Source organism: Pseudorca crassidens, chromosome 20 (genome assembly GCF_039906515.1).
Source record: "Pseudorca crassidens isolate mPseCra1 chromosome 20, mPseCra1.hap1, whole genome shotgun sequence".
NCBI classification, from domain to species: Eukaryota; Metazoa; Chordata; class Mammalia; order Artiodactyla; family Delphinidae; genus Pseudorca; species Pseudorca crassidens.
Genome location: NC_090315.1, coordinates 45668673 through 45687344, shown reverse-complemented (window position 1 = coordinate 45687344; position 18672 = coordinate 45668673). Strand labels below are relative to the sequence as shown.

General features: G+C 43.2%; 1 protein-coding gene across 1 annotated transcript; it reads left to right on the top strand.

Annotated features, from left to right (window-relative positions):
• The first annotated feature begins 59 nt into the window (after positions 1-59).
• On the top strand, positions 60-12062 carry NOB1 (NIN1 (RPN12) binding protein 1 homolog). The gene is made up of 9 exons (XM_067718336.1): positions 60-264; positions 386-518; positions 2368-2498; positions 4915-4986; positions 5195-5323; positions 5418-5618; positions 6224-6321; positions 8484-8628; positions 11367-12062. The coding sequence occupies exons 1-9, from the start codon at positions 202-204 to the stop codon at positions 11634-11636; spliced, it is 1242 nt and encodes a 413-aa protein (XP_067574437.1). The 5' UTR covers positions 60-201; the 3' UTR covers positions 11637-12062.
• The last annotated feature ends 6610 nt before the right edge of the window (positions 12063-18672 follow it).

Below are 18672 nucleotides of genomic sequence, written 5' to 3'. Positions count from 1 at the left end.
CCCCGCCCACACCTCCCAGGCAGAGCTGGCGGCCTCACCGCGCATGCGCTCGGAGAGCCCTGAGCCGGAAGATGCTGCGGCGGCCGCCAGGAGACGAGGCCTAGCCGCGGCTGCTCTTCCCGGCTCCCAGATGCCCAGATCGGGACAGAGGGGCGGGCGCAATCTGCATGCGCATGCACGCTCCGGCCTCGATGGACCAAGATGGCGCCGGTGGAGCACGTTGTAGCCGATGCAGGGGCTTTCCTAAGGGACGCGGCTCTACAGGTACAGGGAGCTCCGGCGGAGAGGAGCGGGGTCTGGGCTGGTGGCCCCTAAAGGAGCTTGGGAAATCGTGCAGCGCGCTGCGTGGTGCGGGCGGGTATGAGTTGGGCCGATCTCTCCTCAGGACATCGGGAAGAACATCTACACCATTCGGGATGTGGTCAGCGAGATTCGGGATAAGGCCACGCGCAGGCGGCTCGCAGTCCTGCCCTACGAGCTGCGTTTCAGGGAGCCCTTCCCGGAATACGTGCGGCTGGGTGAGTGTCTCTGCCCGGTGTTAATGGCGAAGCTGGTTCCCGGGTTGCTGACTGAACCTGCTCTGGTTCTAATCGGAGTCTGGATACTTTATCAGAGTTGATTTAGAAACTGTACGGTCGGGCAGAAATAGAGACACAGATGGAGAGAACAAACGTATGGACACCAAGGGGGGAAAGTGGCAGGGGGTGGTGGTGATAGTGGTGGTGGGATGAATTGGGAGATTGGGATTGACATGTATACACTAATATGTATAAAATGGATAACTAATAAGAACCTGCTGTATAAAAAAATAAATAAAATTCAAAAAATAAGTAAATAAAAGAAACTCCACGGTCTAGGAGACCGTGGTGGGAGAGAGGAGTTCTGGGTCATGAGTCAGCCAGGCCTTGCCAGTTACTAGTTATGTGCCCCTGGGAATATCACTCAGACGCTCTAGGCCTCGGTTGCCTCCATCTGTAAAATGGGATTAACAGTACCTACCCGAGGGGTTGCTGGGAGCATTAAATGAGGAATAATGTCACTCAGCACAGTGTCCAGCGCTTTGCAAGTATTCAGTAAATTTGTTTGGATTAAAAATAGAAGATGGGAGGGAGCTGCAAGAGGGAGGAGATATGGGGATATATGTATATGTATAGCTGATTCACTTTGTTATACAGCAGAAACTAACCATTGTAAAGCAATTATACTCCAATAAAGATGTTAAAAAGATTTTTAAAAAAATGGAAGAACCCAGGTCTCTTACTCTCGCCCATTTCTTTTCAGTAGATAAGAGTGATGACTGTTTTGGATATGGAGGCCAGCCTCAAGTCAGAAAAAGGGATGGCTTTTAGGCCTTACGTTAGTCCTGAAAGAAAACTAAACAACTCTCACTTGGCTTAGGAGTCAGCGTTGTTCTCTTGTTAGGGATCAAGGCGATGATCCTGCCCAGGAAAGGACCTAGGTGGTTGGAAGTGTCTTAGGGTTTAAAGGCCTGATAATGGAGATGTTGTTACCTACACTATTTGTGACTTCTTTAGCTTTCTCCAGCATCCTAGCTGTGTGATCTTTGACAGGTTACTTAATCTTTCTGAGGAAACACTAACAGTACGTACTTCATAAAATTGGGCTGAAACATTCCCACTCCTGGGCATATATCCAGACAAAACTATAGTAATTCAAAAAGATACATGCACTCCTATATTCATAGCAGCACTATTCACAATAGCCAAGACATGGAAACAACCTAAATGTCCATTGATGATGAACAGATAAAGAAGATATGGTACATGTATACAATGGAATACTACTCAGCCATAAAAAAGAACGAAATAATGCCATTTGCAGCAACATGGATGTAACTAGAGATTATCATACTAAGTGAAGTCAGAAAGAGAAAGACAAATAACCATATGATATGACTTATATGTGGAATCTAAAATATGACGCAAATGAACCTTTTTGAAATAGAAACAGAATCACAGACATAGAGAACAGACTTCTGGTTGCCAAGGGGAAGGGGGTTGGGGGAGGTTGGGGTGAGCAGATGTAAGCTTTTATATATAAAATGGATAAACAACAAGGTGTTACTGTATAGCACAGACAGCTATATTCAATATCCAATGATAACCATAATGGAAAAGAATATTTTAAAAAGGAATGTATGTATATGTATAACTGAATTACTTTGCTGTGCAGCAGTAATTAACAACATTGTAAATCAACTATACTTCAGTTTAAAAAAAAAAAAGATTTGGGGCTTCCGTTTTTCTTGGGATACTGATCCTAAGTTCTTTTCATACTTTCATTATGGTTATCCAAGGTCGTATAGCTCTTTGCTTTTAACTGAAGTTGGGAATCTCTTGTTTACAGTGACTGAGTTTTCAAAGAAAACTGGAGACTATCCCAGCCTCTCTGCCACAGATATCCAAGTACTGGCACTTACCTACCAGCTGGAAGCAGAGTTTGTTGGGGTGTCTCACCTAAAACAAGAACCAGAAAAGGTAAATAAGAAAGATAGTTGGTTTTATCTGTTTTAACTTTTTTTTTTTTTTTTTTTTGCGGTACGCGGGCCTCTCACTGTTGTGGCCTCTCCTGTTGCGGAGCACAGGCTCCGGACGCGCAGGCTCAGCGGCCATGGCTCATGGGCCCAGCCACTCCGCGGCATGTGGGCTCTTCCTGGACTGGGGCACAAACCCGTGTCCCCTGCATCGGCAGACGGACTCTCAACCACTGCGCCACCAGGGAAGCCCTGTTTTAACTTTTTTATTATGAGAACTATCAGATGTACAGAGGTAGAGGGAATAGTATAATGGACCCAGTGTCCCCATCATCCTGCCTCCACAGTTGTCAACTCATGATCTGTTTTCATCTTTACCCGACCCCAGCCCTGAATATTTTGAACTCAGACAGCCTAACATTTCACTGATAGATATTTCTTGGTGTGTCTCTAAAGATAAGGTATGTCTCTAAAAAAAATAACCACAAAACCAATATTACACCTACACAAAATTAATAGTAATTCCCTGATATCATCAAATATCCAATCTGTGTTCACATTTCTCAATTATTTTATAAAATTTTTTTAATAGTTTACTTGTTTGGATCAGGATCCAGATAAGGTTCATACGTTGCAATTAGCAAACATGTCTCAGTCTTGACCTGCAGGTTCTTGGTAACGTTAGTTAAATTTAAAAATGCAGGGACTTCCCTGCTGGCACAGTAGTTAAGACTCCACACTCCCAGTGCAGGGGGTCCAGGTTCAGTCCCTGCTCAGGGAACTAGATCCCCATGCTGCAACTAAGAATTTGCATGCCACAACTAAGGAGCCCACCTGTCACAACTAAGACCTGGTGCAACCAAATAGATAAACTAAATTAAAATAATAAAATGCAGAAAGAGTAAAAATATTCTCATTTTTTTTGGCTGTGTTGGGTCTTTGTTGCTGCGGGCAGGGTTTCTCTAGTTGTGGCGAGCGGGGGCTGCTCCTCATTGCGGTGTACGGGCTCTAGGTGCGCAGGCCTCAGTAGTTGTGGCTCACGGGCTCTAGAGCACAGGCTCAGTAGTTGTGGTGCACGGGCTTAGTTGCTCCATGGCATGTGGGATCTTTCTGGACCAGGGCTTGAACCTGTGTCTCCTGCATTGGCAGGCAGATTCTTAACAACTGCGCCATCAGGGAAGCCCCTCTCACTAGTTTTTTTAAAAATAGAATTCTTTTCCAGAAGGAAGCAAGAAAGAACACTTTAAATGATTACCATTTTTTTCAACTCTTGCTACCTTCAAAATTCTGGGTTCCTGTTGTGCTTTTAGGGACTTGTCCATCTTGGCTAAGTTGAAGAGACTAATGGTTTTGTGCCTGGACCCCATTGCCTGTTTCTAGGCCAGAGGATTTTGAAAGATAGATTATTAACCTTATACTGTAATAAGTAATTTCAAGTAGTGTTTGCAAAGAATTACTTGATCTCCGCTGTCTAAGGTCATCAAAACTGTAGTGGGCTCATGATTCTATTCTAGTCAGAACTGCCTTCACTTGTTTTCAACCAAGTGTAGAGTCCTCCAATCCAAGAAGTCTAAAAGTGATGCCTAAAATATAGACATCTGTGTGTCACCAGAATGTTTTGGGGCGATGGGAGTGAAGGGAATAGTTTCATATAAACTCTGACTTTGTGGCTCAGCTGGGTTTCTGCTTTGGCTTCTGTCAATTTGAGATTCCTAAAAATTGCCCTTTCCTGCAGTCTTTTGGGCAGGAATTAGCTGTTTTGTATCAGAAGCTTTAAAACAGCCTGTCTTTTGACCCAGCAATTCCACTCTTAGGCATTTATCCTAAGGATATAACCAAAGATACTTCCAAGTTTTACACATAATGATGTTCATTAAACCTTTATGTCTAGGGACAAAAAAGAAATGTCCTAAAGTGGTTATTCGGTAGTAGTGGAATCCCTGAATAATTCTTTACGGGCTTCCCTGGTGGCTCAGTGGTTAAAAATCCGCCTGCCAATGCAGGGGACACGGGTTCAGCCCTGGTCTGGGAAGATCCCACATGCCGCAGAGCTACTGAGCCCATGCACCACAACTACTGAGCCTGCACTCCAGAGCCCATGCTCCGCAACAAGAGAAACCACTGCAGTGAGAAGCCCGCGCACCGCAATGAAGAGTAGCCCCTGCTCACCGCAACTAGAGAAAAGGCCGCACGCAGCAACAAAGACCCAACGCAGCCAAAAATAAAAATAAATTTATTTTTTTTTAAATTTTTACATATATTTTTATGTTTCCCACTTTTTAAAAAACATTGAATATCTTTTATTTCAATAACCAGGGGGAAGTATTTTGTTTTCTGTTTTTTAAATTACTCTTCCATGTTGAATTTTCAACCTGCATTTCTTTGCTTAGAGCTGTCACTTTTTTCTTTTCTTTTTAAAGGTTAAAGTGAGTTCATCAATTCAGCACCCAGAAACTCCTCTACACATTTCTGGTTTCCATCTGCCCTCAAAGGTAATTTCTTAGACAGGCCAGGCTCTTCATGCTCTTTTCTGTTACATGTCAGATCTCCACAAATTGTCTGTTTAGAGGGAACCAAATTTACCTAGACAGATAGCATAGTTTGTCCATCCTTGTCTGATCTGGCTTGTATATCGTATATCATTTCATTTATAACCCTCTCAATTTTCAGGTTTTAAAATTATTTTTCTTTTAACTTCAGCCTAAACCCGCACGAGGAACAGTAGAACATGGACACCCAGTCGGTGAGCCTGAGGACCTAGAATTCAGTTCCTTTGTGTTCTGGAGAAATCCTTTGCCTAATATTGATCATGAACTGCAGGAGCTGCTGGTAAGGCCCTGCTTTATGATCTCCTGATGACAAGAGACTAGTGTCTCCCAGCTGCTCCTTTGGGCGAGAAGTTTGAATTCTGTTAACGTTTCAGATTGACAAAGGTGAGGCTATTCCAAGTGAGGAAGAGAACGAAGAGAATGGATTTGAAGAAAGGAAGGACCAAGACAGTGATGATGACGGGGGTGGGTGGATAACCCCCAGCAACATCAAGCAGGTCCAGCAGGAGATGCAGCAGTGTGCCATCCCGAAGGATGTGCGGGTCGGCTGTGTGACTACAGACTTCGCCATGCAGGTGGGTGGAATGGGCATTGGCTGGCCCTGGGCTTGGTGTCGTACCCGTTACAGGCAGTGGTCCTTTGGAGGTTTGGGGGTGTGTACAGGACTGTTGTGTAATGCTTCTTTTCCTGGCTCTAGAAACTTTGCCTGTGCTCTTTGGTAATTTTTAGTTTTGCTTGGAGGTTAGGGAATCATAGTATACCTACAGAATGTATGTGGTGTATTAAATTTCTGATGTTCAGTATTCGTGATCTGTTGCTGCTTTTCTTTCAGTGTGTGTAACGTCCTGTGCTCAGTTAAGTATTTGGAGACTGTAGAGGTTTTGAGTCCAGAAATGAGTATATTTGCTCTCACACAATAAATGTCTCTGTTAAGAGAGATTGCTAAAGGAGGCCTTGGCGAAATGATGTTCTCGGTCCATGGCACCTGAGAGAAGAAAAATCTGGGTCCTTGTCCTAGTTTACATGTCTTGAGAGGTATCCTAAGCTTGCTTTTCTTTAGCAGAAGCCCTTTATGAGCCAAACCAGGGTTTGGGAAGTTCTTTTAACTGTGATTATGCAGATATTAAACAATTCTTCGTTTTGCTATGAGTTCAGTTTCTCTTTAACTTGTTGGTTGCAGAATGTCCTGCTCCAGATGGGGCTGCATGTGCTGGCCGTGAACGGCATGCTGATCCGCGAGGCCCGGAGCTACATCTTGCGCTGCCACGGCTGTTTCAAGTATGTAGCCAATAACCTGGGCTCAGTGCCCCTCTGTTGAACACTCCTCTGTTCCTAAACCTTCTAGAGACTTCTTGAAGGAGAACCTTGCCTTGTGTACAGGCATTCCCTCCACCTTGTCTTTCCTACTCGGGCCAGGTTCTGCCCCCACCAGGGCACTGAAAGCCCTGGGACAGAGGTGGCCAGTGACCTCCCACCTGACAAAGCCAGGGCGGGTGTTTTTTGTCCCTACCTTTGTGTATAGGATTAAGGGTGTGGGTTCTGGAGCAAAGAGCCCTAGTCGTTTAGCAGTAAGTGCCAAAATGTTTATGGATGGGATAATGTCTGGGACTTGCTTTGAAATAAAACAGAAGTGGGAGGAATGGGTGAGGGTAGAGATGAAGCTGGGTGATGGGTCCATGAGGGTTCATCGTGCTCTTTGGTTTACTTCATGTTTGAAATTTTCTGTTTAAAAAAAAAGTGGACTCTGGATCCAGACTATGTGGGTTCCAATCCAGATTCTGTCTCCTAGTAGCTGTGTGACTTTGCAGAAGTTGGTCAGCTTCTCTGTACCTCAGATTCTTCTTACGTAAAATTAGAAAGGTGGTTGTGAGGAACTAGGGAGATCGTCACATAAAAGAGTGCTTGTCTGGCGCATAGGAAGTGCTCCATTGAGGTGAACTGTTTAGTTCACTGACCATGCATTCCTCCCCATTTCTTTTCTGCCTCATGAATTGGTTTTTCTCGTGGTGAGGGCTGGTGTTGTGTGGAAAGGCCCCCAGATCCGAGATCTGGTTGGAATGGAAGAGACTATACTGCAGCCCTGCTGTTGAGTGAAGCGTGGCCCTGGGAACTTGGTGGCTTCCAGCCTTTCCACAGATTCAGTCTAGACATGGTAGCCATCATGTCAGGTATCTAGTGGAGCCCCTTACTGTGGAGGCCTGTGTGCACTGCTTTCTGAAGCAGTAAGGTGTCTCTCCCTGTGTCCCCAGTGCTGTTCCACTGACGGTGGAGTAGCCTGGATGAAGCCCTCCCCCACGTGGCTCGGGGCCCATCTCTGTTACTGTCCTCTGCAGGTCTGCTGGGGAGCCACTCCTCAAAACTGCCTCTGCATTCTTTGAATCTTTAGTGTGTAAACGTGCCAGGCTCATGTCGGTAAAGCTTTTTGCTTCATGAAATCTCATTTCCCCCATTGTCCTTTGTTACAAAAGCTCTAAGTTCCTCAAATTAACATTCGTTCTTAGAAACACTTGGAAATGTTCTCCATTCTTGTTAGATTAACCCCAGTGACTGAGTGGTTTCTTGCACAAAATAATTATTTCCTAGCCCCTGTTGCTTAGTTCACTTGCAGAGACTTCAGGAAAGGGCTTGGCTTCTCTGGCAGTTTCACGCAGCTCTTGTGTCCTTACTACTGGGAACTGAGGGAGAATTCCTCAAGGACAGACACCAGGGCTCCTGCTTGGTCCCTGACAACAGCAGCTTTGCCTGTTCAGGTCCATCGTTGGGCCTTGAGCGGGTGCGAGAGAGGCAAGGCCTGTGGGTCTGCCTCAGCACCCACACCCATTCAGTCATAGCAGCTTTGATAGTGTATCCTGTTGGTTAGTAAATTCTCAGCACCTCCAGAGCCACCTCCTGGCTTAATGCCTAGGCTGATACTTGGGCACAAGGTATTCAGAAATAGTTGAGCAATGTAATAATATGACCCTTGAGAAAGTATGGTGGTGGTAAGAGCACTGACTCTGGAGCCAGATTCCCTGGGCTTATACCTGCCACTTACTAGCTCTGTGACCTTGAGCAAGCTACCTTACCTTGCCTTCGTTTCCCCATCCGTAAAATGGAGATATATCAACTTCATAGGGTTATTTTGACGTTAAACTTGTGGAATAATGCCTAACAAAATTCAGTAAGAGTTCATTATTACTGTAACAACATTCTGCTCAGTTTTCTTACTTACTAACTTGCTCCTTATGTCATTTACCTTTGCCGTGGGAGCCGTGCAGCAGCAGTGTGCTTATATCAGCAGCGTGAGGGCAGGTGGCCTTGGTCTGGGATGTGTGCGGTGCAGTCCAGCCTGTCCCCATTTCTTGTGTCTCCTCCTCTGAGGCCCGAGACTCACCTTGCGCTCTGGGGATGGGGTTTGCTGCCTCTGGCTCCAGTGTGATGCATCTCCTTTGTTTCTGCAGGACAACATCTGACATGAGCAGAGTGTTCTGTGCACAGTGTGGAAACAAGACACTGAAGAAGGTGTCTGTGACCGTCAGCGACGATGGAACCCTGCGCATGCACTTTTCCCGCAACCCTAAGGTGCTGAATCCTCGGGGCCTCCGGGTGAGTGGCGCATCTCCCGCTCCCCTAACAGCAGGGCCCAGGTCGGGGAAGCGAGACCTTTTAGCACCAGGATCGAAATGATCAGAGAGGACAAACAGACCCTCCTGGTTTCTAAAGATAGTTATTGAAAGCCTGTGATCCAGGGACCAAGGCAGGTGGGGAGAGCTCACAACTCAACCTCCCTGGGAGGTTTTTGAGGAGTTTGCAGTCTAAGGAGAAATAACCAGTAATTCCACACGGTAAAAAGCAAGGGCCAAATATATGTGGGGTCAAAGAGGGATGGTTTGCAGGACGGTGGAGGATGGATTTGTGTGGGAATTTGAGGATGGGTAGAATGTCTAGAAGCTTCAAGAACCACAAGGGAAGGTTGTGTAAATACTCAGCACAAGAGAGTCCTGGGCTGGATACACAGTGGGGTGGATTTGTTTTGAGGAATCAGGAGAAGGGTTGACAGGCAGGCAAGTATGAGTGTGGCTGACCTGGCTCTGAGTTCTCCAGGTATGGTGCATGCCACTAACGTTAGAAAGGTTGTTTTTTTTTTTTAACTTTCTATTTTGAAATAATTTTTTTTAATGGTATCTCGTAGTTTTTTTTTTTAGTAAAAAGTTGCCAAAAATAGTACAAATAATTCCCATTTAGCTTTCACTTAGATTTCCCAATTTAATCATTCACTATATTTGCTTTATCATTTATATTTTTTCTTTTCCCCTAAACCATCTGAGAGTAAATTGTGCATGACGCCCTTTTGCACCTAGATACTTCAGTGTGTGTTTCCTGAAACAAGGACTTCGTCTTAGATACCCACAATACAATTACCAAAACCAAGAAGTTAACATTACTTCAATACTATCTAATCTATGAACCATATTCAGACTTTTTTTTTTTTTTGAGTTTATTAATTAATTTATTTATTTTGCTGTGTTGGGTCTTCGTTTCTGTGTGAGGGCTTTCTCTAGTTGTGGCAAGCGGGGGCCACTCTTCATCGCGCTGCGCGGGCCTCTCACTATCGTGGCCTCTCTTGTTGCGGAGCACAGGCTCCAGACGCACAGGCTCAGTAGTTGTGGCTCATGGGCCTAGTTGCTCCACGGCATGTGGGATCTTCCCAGACCAGGGCTCGAACCTGTGTCCCCTGCATTAGCAGGCAGACTCTCAACCACTGCGCCACCAGGGAAGCTCCAGACTTTTTTTTTTTTCTGGCTGTGCCACGTGGCACATGGGATCTTAGTTCCCCAACTAAGGATCGAACCCATGCCCCCTGCATTGGAAGTGCAGAGTCTTAACCACTGGACTGCCAGGGGAGTCCTTAGACCATACTCAAACTTTGCCACAGATTTCTTTTACAGCAAGAGAAGGGCGTTTGTTTGGGGTCCAGGATCCAGTCTAGGATCACATGTTGCATTTCACTGTTGCATTTCATTGTCCTATCTCCTTAGTCTCTTTTAAACTGAAGTAGTTTCTCAGGTCTGCTGTCTTTCATGACCTTGACAGTTTTGAACAGTTTTGAAGAGTACAAAGCAGTTACTTTGTAGACTCTCCTTTACCTTGGGTTTGTCTGGTGTTTCCTCCTGGTTAGATTCAGGCTGTGTCCAATTTACTGCTGATAATAACTTTGATCACTTAGTTGGAGGTTTCTTGTGTAACCACAATATAATTAACAAAACCAAGATTACCAAATTTCCTGTAAGGTTATTATCCGTGATTAATAAGTAACTTAGAGAAAGATAGTCTGATACTGTGTGAATACTGTTTCTCATCAAACTTTTACTGGTTAAAGTCATCTGAATCAGTTTTTACAATGAAGGTTGCCAAATGGTGATTTTCTAATTGCATCATTTCTTCTCCATATTTATTACTTGCCATTCTGCTGTAAAGAGGAACTTTCCCATATATCATTTATATGAGTGTGGTCGTATGTATTTTTATTATAGTCTGTAGGCTGTGATCCATTGCTATCCTTATTTATTTTGATACTCAAACTGTTCATGGAGCCCCTTCAGGATGGCTTCTGTGTCTTTCTGATGTGCCCCAGTTATTCTTTGAACAATTTTACTTTCTGGCACAGCAAGCTGTTCCGACTCTTATACTTCCCTGCCTGTGCCCTGGAATCAGCCATTTCTCTAAGGAGCTCTTAAGTTTTTAGAAGCAAAGATCTGGGCACTGGACAGTGGGTATGCTTATTGTCCTAGGGTGGCATTAATTCTAGGTCCACAGTGGACAAAGATGGCAAATATTATATATAAATACACATATTAATACTTTTTCTCTTATCTGTATTAAAAATTGAATTTATAACTTCAGATTCAGTTCAACACCAGAGTTCATTCTAGCCCTCCCTCTAATATCCATAACACCCTTCATAACACCATTTTCCATAATTATAATTTTGTTCAACTGGAGTGTGTGTGTGTGTGTGTGTGGTTATTTCAGAAGTGCTAACCTATACCATTATGAAAATGGTACCTGCCTACTAGGGTTCTGTGTTTTAGTGTAATTTTTTCCGTCTTTTGTTGAGGGAATGTAGTCACAATACCGTGTTGCTTTTCATCTGTGAGGTGAGAGTAGGCTCAAGTGGGAAGATGCATGTCATGTACTCAGTGCACAGTAGGCAGTGACGATAGACTCCGTTGGTGTCGTCTGCCTGCGTGCAGAGTTGTCAGGTAAGCTTTACGTAACAGGATCTGATGTGTATAAATACGAATCCCCGTCCTCCTAACGGCCTTTCCTCGTCTTATTTGCAGTATTCACTCCCCACTCCCAAAGGGGGCAAGTACGCCATCAACCCCCACCTGACCGAGGACCAGCGCTTCCCTCAGCTGCGACTTTCCCGAAAGGCCAGGCAGAAAACTGACGTGTTTGCCCCTGACTACATAGCTGGGGTGTCTCCCTTTGCAGAGAATGACATCTCCAGCCGGTCAGCTACCTTGCAGGTCCGAGACAGCACCTTGGGAGCCGGCAGGAGACAGTTAAATCCCAATGCTTCCAGAAAGAAGTTTGTGAAGAAAAGGTGAAGCATGAGCTCCACAGGCAAGCTGGACTGATGCTGTGACTGCCCAGGAGACCCATGTCTCAGGTCCCCAGCTGTGCCAACTCCACAACCACTTGGACACAGAAGAGGCCTGGCTTCCATAGTGCTGCCCCAGGACTCACTGTGGTGCCTCGGGTTGGGTTTGTGGTGGAACCCGCCATCCCTTGGCCTGTGTGTATCCAGGAGGTTTATGTGAACATTGTGACCTGACCTACTTGGACATGGACAGCTGCAAGAGCAAAGGATTCCAGCACCAAGAAGTTTGCAACAACCAGCCACACCCCTTCCCTCTTTAGTATAAAAGAAGCCTGAATTCTGACTCAGGTAAGATGGTTCTTTGGGACAGGAGTCCACCATCTTCTTGGTCTGCTGGCTTTCCGAATAAAGTTGCTGTTCCTTGCCCCAACAACTTGTCTCTTGATTTATTGGCCTGTCATGCGGTGAGCAGTATGAGCTTGGACTCAGTAACTCCTTCTACCTATAAAAGTCCTTTATTTTGTACAGCTCCTTGGAGCTCCTTTCTTTGTGCTAGATGGGATGCTGCCTGATTCATGAATCATTAAATAAAGCCAATAAGAGCTTTAAAATTTACCCAGTTGAATTTTGTATTTTAAGTTTTGGTAGTAGTGGTGGGATCTGAAGACTCCTGATGACTTCATAGACAACAAGAAATACACGTGTTGATATCCACAAATGCTTTGAGTTCTTTTTTTTTTTTTTTGGCCAGGCTGTGCAGTATGTGGGATCTTAGTTCCCTGACCAGGGATTGAACTTGTGCCCCCTGCAGTGGAAGTGCAGAGTCTTAATCACTGGACCGCCAGGGAAGTCCCTGAGTTCTCTTTCTTTGTCACTGTTTCTGAGGGCCGTGGGTAAGTTCCTCTTGATACGAACTCCACTCTCTACATTGAGCTCCTGGTCTAATTGGCTTTCCAGTCCAGGATTTATGGGTTGGTCTAGACTGACAGGAGTCTCTAACAGAGCACCAGTCCTTAGCCCTTGGTTAGTCTGTGGTCCCAGGACACAGCTTAATGGGTCAGTTTGAGCTGACACCTGGAACCCAAGTCCCCAGCTCTCAGTTAGTCTGAGGGCTCAGTTAGTCCCCACCCCTTTTTTATTTAAATTTATTTATTTTTAGCTGTGTTGGATCTTCGTTGCTGCATGCGGGCTTTCTCTAGTTGTGGCAAGCAGGGGCTACTCTTCATTGCAGTGCACGGGCTTCTCATTGCAGCAGCTTCTCTTGTCGCAGAGCACAGGCTCCAGGTGCGCGGACTTCAGTAGTTGTGGCACACAGCCTCAGTAGTTGTGGCTCATGGGCTTTAGAGCACAGGCTCAGTAGTTGTGGCGCATGGGCTTAGTTGCTCCGCGGCGTGTGGGATCTTCCTGGACCAGGGCTCAAACCCCGTGTCCCCTGCATTGACAGGTGGATTCTTAACCATTGCGCCACCAGGGAAGCCCATTGGTCCCCTTTTGTTGGGTTCTGCTGGTTCGGTCTGTAGTTCCACTTTGGGAACCATTTGTGATGAGCACCTAAGGTCTTCTCTTGGCCAGTCCACAGTGCCATCTCCTTGGTTACTGCAGTGTCCACAGTTCCGTTTCCTTGGTTACTGTTGGTTTCTGTTAATGTGCATATGGGGTAAAGGAATAATAGATCTATTGTTAATGGGCATCTTGAAGCCAAAACCACAAAATTGGTGGGCACAGGTTGAGCACTTAAAAGCTGATAGAATGCTCGCCATCTAACTGTAAGAATCCTGTGTTAAGATAAATTGGTCATGGAATGGGATAGGTCAACACTAGGTCACCTGCCACCTCAAGAAAATTTCCATACAATGAAGTATATTGTAAAACACCACAAAATCCCCAGACCCGTGGCACATCCCTCTTAGGTATTAATTTGGCTCCAAGAGACCCAAGGCTTAACTAAAGAAATGAGATCTTCACGTTTCAAAGAACTGAGCATGCACCACCTGGCACAACTGCTTGTTTTATGTTTAAGAACTGTGGTCCCAGAAGCTGTAGATATCTACTAAAATGGCAAAATCTTACTAAGGCAATTTAGAGTTGCAATGGCTATTATGGGCAATGTTCTAATTACACAAGTTTGTTCACTTTACGAAGTGCACTTGAAAGAATGGAACACTTATTTTAAGTGGTATGCAGAAGGCTTGGAAAGGCTTTAAGATTGCAAAATAACTTCACTGAAAGAGTCATTGCAAAAGGCTAATGAAAAATTAAAGGTGCAGTAGGTACTTAAAACAAAAGACTTTAAGACGGAGGTAGCTTCTACTACTCCTCTCTATCCTCCTTTCCCTGAGTACTCAGTCTATTAGTCCTCTATCTGAATTGCCTTTCCACTCTGAATAAGCTATAAAACTGTAACAAAAGTAGACCAAGTTAGTGACCTCACAGCTGCAACCAGTTCCAAGACCAGAAACCTGAAACACCTGGGACTCCCTCACTGCACCCTCCTAGGGGTCCATCAACAAAACACTGGCCCAGAATTGGTGTCTCATTTGCAATCAACCAGGACACTGGAAAAAAGATTGTCCTCAAAGGTTTTTGTCAAATCGTTCTACACCAAATTGAATGGCCCCCGTATCCACCCTTGAAGGAGGCCCCCAAGAGGGTGCCTCCCATGTGGATGGGACTCCAAGAGATTCTCTGGTAAACTCTACCAGTTATTCCCTTAAATATCCAAGGGGAAACTAAAATTAAAATTGGCAAAAAACCTTGGCAAATTCTGGTAGATACCTGGGCTACATTCTCTAATTTAAGCCCCATCTGCCCTGGAGCCTGCAGATGGGATCCTGGGAAAACTGACAGAAGTTGGCAAAAGATGAGAATTCTTACAAGAGCCAACTCTCCTGGATCTCTGTAGTGCCCAGTCAAGAGAGGAAGGTAGAAGTCCACATTGTCCCTTCCTTTCCAAATTTAGACTCTCATGAATTTGGTTTTGAGGTACCCAATGGTTACTGATCTTTCTCTCTCAGGGACAGCTATTGCCTTCTCATTTGTCTTGTTTTGTCCTGTGAACTTGGCTTGGCTTTCTGTCTGGTTGTCAGTCCTTGCATAAGCAGGAAACTCAACCATCAGGTTGGGCGCCCCAAAATATGACTGGGCAGAAATGTGGGTTTCACCCTGTTTTCAGCTAGACATGGCCAGACAGATGTGGGTTGCACTCCATTTGCAGTGAGGATCCTACCGACTATTGGCAACTCTCAAGAGAATTGTCTTTATTTGGGCTGTCTTTGGGAAGGTTCTGGATCTTGGGGAATGGAGGGAGGAGTACCCTTTGCACTCTCTTTGGAGACTCCTCTTGTATCCAAGTGGTTGTTTAATACTGACAGGAATATTTACTCTCTGTGCTGGCTGAAACCTGACAAAATATTTGAAAGGATTGTTTCTTTTTTTTTTTTAAGCAGCGCTATGGTCAGAATTGGCCAAAACAGAAGCTGATATTCAGATCCTGATAGGAATTTTGTGAGTGTTTTTTTTTAAGGCCTTTTCCGCTAAGCTAAATGAAACTATGTACCCAGGGGGAAAGAAAAACATCCCAAAGACAAACAGCTCTAAATCTAGAACATAGGAATCTAGGAACCTTTTGATTTCCATCTTAGTTGAAGAGCTTCTCCTTGCTATGAAGAAGCAAATTAAAGATAATGTAGTTGGACGGGTGGATCCAAACAAGTTGCAACCCAATTTTTCCAGGAATTAAAAACAACTGTCCTTGTATTGAAGATTGGGTCTTTACAAGAACTGAAATGCAGCTCTAGAAGCAATTCAAAGCCCACCTTTCCTTTCTACCAATTCCCAAACCTCCCCTATTCATCTTAAAAGACTTGTAGATATTGTAAAGCATCTGGACTTAGGGAACAAAAGTCTTTCTTGGTGAAACTTACATTCTTTCTCTGTGCCTTTTGAGATGGAAATGTTCTACCTAGTTCCCTCTAGGAACCAAGGTAATTCTTATCAGAAGCGGGGGGGGGAGGTTATTTGAAAACTAGGCCCATGAAAAATCTTAAAAATCTTCACCACAAGTATTACTGAAAAGCTTTAGTTACCTAAGCAGGACACCTTAACTTATTCCATCTGCCAGAAATACAATTTGGATCCGACTGTTCTATTTTAAACTAGTAAATTTTGCATTATTGTACCTGTCCCATAGCTAAAATTATAAAATGAAACCTATAAGATCCTATTTGCATCTGTATGTTTATGTATGTCTATATGTTATAAATGTGTAATTTTTTTCTACCTCCAGATGGTATTTGTAAAGAGTTCTATTCAAGTTCATGTGGTCTAGGATAATCTTTGGTAAATAAAAGCTAGTTTGTTTGTGGTTTAATTAAAACAGGCATGCCTTTAGAGTTGTCAGCATTAAATATAATACTTTTATTCTACCTAGGTTTATTAAAAGTCAGATAAGTTCATGTTATCTCTGTTACAGAATTTGTCAGCAAGAAAAAGAATTTAACATGACGGTTAGCTGTTTAATGTCTCATGAAATTTTCTTGAGTAATCTAAACATAATTTTTAAGAAAAAGTAAATTAAATAGAGGTAAGATAAAATTTTAAAAATCCTCAAAAAACTAAAAATAGAGTTGCCATATGATCCAGCAATCCCACTCCTGGGCATATATCCAGACAAAACTATAATTTGAAAAGATACATGCACCCCTATGTTCATAGAAGCATTATTTACAATAGCCAAAACATGGAAGCAACCTAAATGTCCATCGATAGATGAATGGATAAACAATAAACAAGATGTGGTGTGTATGTGTGTGTATATATATATATATATACACACACACACACACAGTGGAATATTACTCCGCCATAAAAAAGAATGAAATAATGCCATTTGCAAGCAACATGGATGGACCTAGAGGTTATCATACTAAGTGAAGTAAGTCAGAAAGAGAAAGACAAATACCATATGATGTCACTTATATGTGGAATCTAAGATACAACACAAATGAAGATATCTACGAAACAGAAACAGACCCACAGATACAGAGACAGACTTGTGGTTGCCAAGGGGAAAGGGGCACGGGGGAGGGAAGGATTGGAAGTTTGAGATTAGTAGCTGCAAACTATTATATATAGGATGGATAAATGACAAGGTCCTACTGTATAGCACAAGGAACTATATTCAATATCCTGTGATAAACAATAACAGAAAAATATGAAAAAAGAATACATATATGTAAAACTGAATCACTTTGTTATACAGCAGAAATTGACACATTATAAATCAATATACTTCAATACAATTTTTAAAAATTTATAACTGACCTTTTCAACAATAATTATGCTTCACAGTATGTCAACTTAAAAATAGTTTCCAGGGGGCTTCCCTGGTGGCGCAGTGGTTGAGAGTCCGCCTGCCAATGCAGGGGACACGGGTTCGTGCCCCGGTCTGGGAAGATCCCACATGCCGCAGAGCGGCTGGGCCCGTGAGCCATGGCCGCTGAGCCTGTGCGTCCCGAGCCTGTGTTCCGCAACGGAAGACGCCGCAGCAGTGAGAGGCTCGCGTACCGCAAAAAAAAAAAAAAAAAAAAAGTTTCCAGGAATTCCCTGGCAATCCAGTGGTTAGGACTCTGCGCTTTCACTGCCGAGGGCCCAGGTTGATTCCCTGGTTGGGGAACTAAGATCCCACAAGCTGCGCGGCGCAGACAAAAAAAAAAAAAAACAGTTTCCAAAATCTTTTTGGTACTTGAAACCTTAAAGTTATGCTGAGATAAGTTAAGTGATGGATATTCATTAAATATCTAGGTCATTTCCAAACAAGATAAAATACTGAAACATTAATTACTGGTGTATCCACTTTTGGTTTCCTTTTACAGAGAAACTAAAAATATTTGGGTCTATCAGTAAATATCTTGTGTGCCACATAGAAACATTTACTATGAGAAAGAATATACTTCTAGAAATTATAAAATGTATTCATAAATTTGCCAATCCATGGAATGCTAGTGTAACAGACAGTCCACAGTTGCTTACTTCTTAGTTTCAGGAGGAATAAAAGATTCTACGGGTTAAAAATTCTAATATATGTAATTAAAATGACTTACTACAGCCATTATGAAAAACACTATGGTGGTTCTTCAAAAAGTTAAAAATTGAACAACCATATGAAACAGCAATCCCACTTCTAGGTACACATACAAAGGAATTCAAATTAGTATCTCAAGAGGATATCTGCACAACGATGTTCATTGAAGAATTAATCACAATAACCAAGATATGGAAACAACCTAAGTGTCTGTCAACAGATGAAAGGATAAAGAAGATATAGTAAATATATACAATGGAGTATTATTCAGCCATGAGAAAGAAAGAAATACTGCCATTTGCGACAAGATGGATGGACCTTAAAGGTATTATGCTAAGTGAGATAAGCCAGACATAGAAGAACAAATACTGTATTATATCACTTACATGTGGAATATCGAAAAACTGAACTTGTAAAAACAAGGGCTAGGGGGTGAGGGAATTAGAGAGATGTTGTTGAAGAGTACAAACTTACAACCAGGAGATAAGTTCTGGAGATGTAATGCATAGCATAATGATTATAGTCAACTCTACTGTATTATAAATTTCAGTTACTAAGAGACTAAATCTTCACTGTTCTCAATACAAAAAGGAAATGATAAATATGTGACATTATAAAGGTGTTAGCTAATGCTACTGAATAATATTGCAATACATAAATGTACCAAAGCAACACACTGTATACCTTAAACTTACACAATGTCTATTACATCTCAATTTTTAAAAATTTTATTTCTATTTTTATTTTTTCATTTTTTGGCTGTGCCACATGGCATGCGGGATCTTAGTTCCCCAACCAGGGCTCGAACCTGCTCCCCCTGCAGTGGAAGTGCCAGAGTCTTAACCACTGGACCACCAGGGAAGTCCCTCAATTTTTAAAAACTACTTAGAAAAATTAACAGTTAAAGGCAACAACTGTATGAAAAGTAGATAAGGAAAGTAAAATGATTCATTGTTCCAGA

Coding starts and splice junctions, on each gene's coding strand:
- NOB1 (XM_067718336.1), top strand. CDS start 202: ATGGCGCCGGTGGAGCACGTTGTAGCCGATGCAGGGGCTTTCCTAAGG. Junction 4,987..5,194: donor GTTTCCATCTGCCCTCAAAG/GTAATTTCTTAG, acceptor TTTTAACTTCAG/CCTAAACCCGCACGAGGAAC. Junction 5,619..6,223: donor CTACAGACTTCGCCATGCAG/GTGGGTGGAATG, acceptor TGTTGGTTGCAG/AATGTCCTGCTCCAGATGGG.